Source organism: Gavialis gangeticus, unplaced genomic scaffold (assembly GCF_001723915.1).
Source record: "Gavialis gangeticus isolate Ggan-Ray unplaced genomic scaffold, GavGan_comp1, whole genome shotgun sequence".
NCBI classification, from domain to species: Eukaryota; Metazoa; Chordata; order Crocodylia; family Gavialidae; genus Gavialis; species Gavialis gangeticus.
This window is the reverse complement of record NW_017728995.1, coordinates 27837409-27839922: the sequence shown is the minus strand read 5'-3', so window position 1 is coordinate 27839922 and position 2514 is coordinate 27837409. Positions and strand designations below refer to the sequence as shown.

General features: G+C 43.4%; 1 protein-coding gene across 1 annotated transcript in view; it reads left to right on the top strand.

Moving 5' to 3' along the window:
• FETUB (fetuin B) overlaps window positions 1-832 on the top strand; it is a 35148-nt gene extending 34316 nt beyond the window's left edge. Inside the window, exon 7 of the mRNA XM_019503370.1 lies at window positions 203-832. Within this exon, the coding sequence (XP_019358915.1) occupies window positions 203-760 (558 nt within the window). The 3' untranslated portion in view covers window positions 761-832. The remainder of the gene's footprint in view (window positions 1-202) is intronic.
• Window positions 833-2514: the final 1682 nt, after the last annotated feature.

The window sequence follows — 2514 nt, the reverse complement described above, 5'->3', positions numbered from 1 at the left end:
CAACCATCACCTGTGCTAGTGTAACAGGCAGCTTCAATGTCTATCGTAACTGTTCCCCCCGGTGTAGTTCTAGTATTTGGCCACTGCTTCCTGGAACTGGGGCTGATATTCAGTACACACAAGTCCAAGAGTGTCCTTGCATCAGAGAAATGGGTTTAAGGAACTTAAATATTTTACGTGTGTCTGTTCTTTGCCAATTTAGGTGCCTGCCATTGAAAAGAAGAAGGAGACAGACGGCCATAAACCAGGTCATGGCAGAGATGGAAGTCATGAAGATCCTCATCACCCCAGAAGGAAAGGGGCCCATCCCCATCAGAAGCACCAGCATGGGCACAGGCAGCATGAAGAAAAGCACCCATCTCCCACTGAAGCCAGTGAGGCAGCCCTCTATCTAGAAAAAACAGTGGGGTGGGTGAAAGTTCTCCCGCCCCAACAAGAACACGTTTCTCTCCACACCTTACCAGAAAGTCCAGTTGAATACATAGATGGGAATCCTGTTCTCCCTGAGGTAGGAAAGCCTGTGCCCAGCCTTCCAGATATCCATGGTGCTCCTGATGGGGAAAAGATTCTGACAGACGGACCAGGAGGGAACCTGGGCTTGATCAAACCCAAAACTGGCCCAGTCTTTCTCTCTTTCCCTAATGAGCTTTCACATTCGGATACATGCCCAGGAGAACCCACAACTTCAGATTCCTTTATCCTGAATCTGCTGCCAAGGAAACTCATCAAAGAATTACTAACTGCAACTCCACTATCATAAGCTGCAGCTATGCAGCAGAGTTCAGTCTTCCCTATTAAACCTTTCGATAAATAAAATATTCTTTACAGTGATCATCTCTGCAGTCGTCAGCTGAAAGTGAGCACAGGGATTGAGTATGAAGAGAGACTTGATTGTTGCATTTTCCAGCAAGAGAATGGGGGGGAGGGAAGAGGGGTGGAAGGGGATCAAATTTTGGCTTTACTCTAATGTGCAGTGCAGGAGTAAAAGGCAGTCAGGAGGAGGTAAAATGCAGGGCAGAGATGAAGCATTACTGCCACCCTGGTATTGCACTAGTAGGTAAATGGGGAAGAAGAATGTGGTTTATCAGGTAATGCTAAAAATGCTTTTTCTTTTAAGGGGTTAAACTGAACATTGTGAATAATAATTTGGGGAGAACTTCAAAGTAGTCTAGAAGACTTAGAGACCTATCTGTTATTTGCAATGGAAGACTGTCTAAATTGCTTAGGTTGCTTTGAAACTCCCTACTCTAACCTTTTAGGTGCTACTTATGTCTATGCTAACTTAAATCCAAGCCTACGTCATGCTTGACAACTATCTTGGCAGTAAACCCTTTAGTACAATTTTTTGGCAGGAGCCCACTGAGCTCACTAGCAGTATAAAGGACCATGTCCTAATACCAAGCATCTATTTTCAAGAACACCCTCTCACTCCATGTTGAATCAATGGTAAAGTAAAAGGTGGCTTACCATGTACCAGCTAGTGTGAAGCAGATAAAAGCAATAATGTCCCTTTGAAGTAAATCCTTCCAGGAGGACAAACCCTCAGTTAAACTGGAGTGAATTAGGAATTACAGTTAAAACAGTCGCATTTCTGTGGAACTAAGAGTCAGGCCAGCAGAGATCTACAGCGTTGAGCAAAGGGAGGCGTTAACACTATCATGAGATAAAAGGGGAAATTTTCTAAATGTTAAGAAGAGACTCCAGTTTCGTCTCTAAAAGCAGCAAGAGATAGAAATAGCTTTGGCAGCAGCAAGAGTTTCTTCCTTTCTTACTCGCCTATTCTACATAAACCTGAAATGTCCATACTAGATTGTACACAAGCCGTACAAGTGATACAAAAGGAGAAGCAGTTGAGATCAGAACAATACTCATAGGAAGACTCCCATAGCAGAGACAGAGATGCCCTCCTCTTTTTCACTGTCTCTGCCCAGTGAACGTTTCTCTGACAGTGGGGTAGATACAGTATGGAGAGGTTGGTCTTTAGTGTTTTTGCACATAAGACAACAAGAAACACATGCTCTTCTCAATACCACATCCCATTTCCTTTAAGCCTCTGACATTTTGCAAGATGCAGAAGAACTTGTTGTTGCATCGGTTCAAAAGGAGGAGTTACTGAGCTGAGAGAACTCCATCCTGCATGATCCTTACCTCTCCGAAGATGACAGGGAGCTTCGGGAGGTTCTCAGTCCTGAAGCAGAGTGAAAGGAAGAGCAGCTTATTTCTGTTCTCAGTCACCCAGAAGCTTTGATCCAAACGCCCTTTTCCAAATATCATGCTGACAGTTGATTTGCTCTCTTTTTAAAACCTCCTTGACAAAGCTGAAGACTCACAGAAGTAAATATGGAGAAGACATATTAAGTCACCCAGTCCAACCATCTGAGAGTGCCATTTTATACCAAGGGTGTAGGTTCTGGCCATGCTGGTCTAAGGACATAGGCAGACAAGGTTTTTTGGGTAAATTTGATATCTTTTATTAAACCAACTCTAATATACTTTATACCAAAACACTCAAAC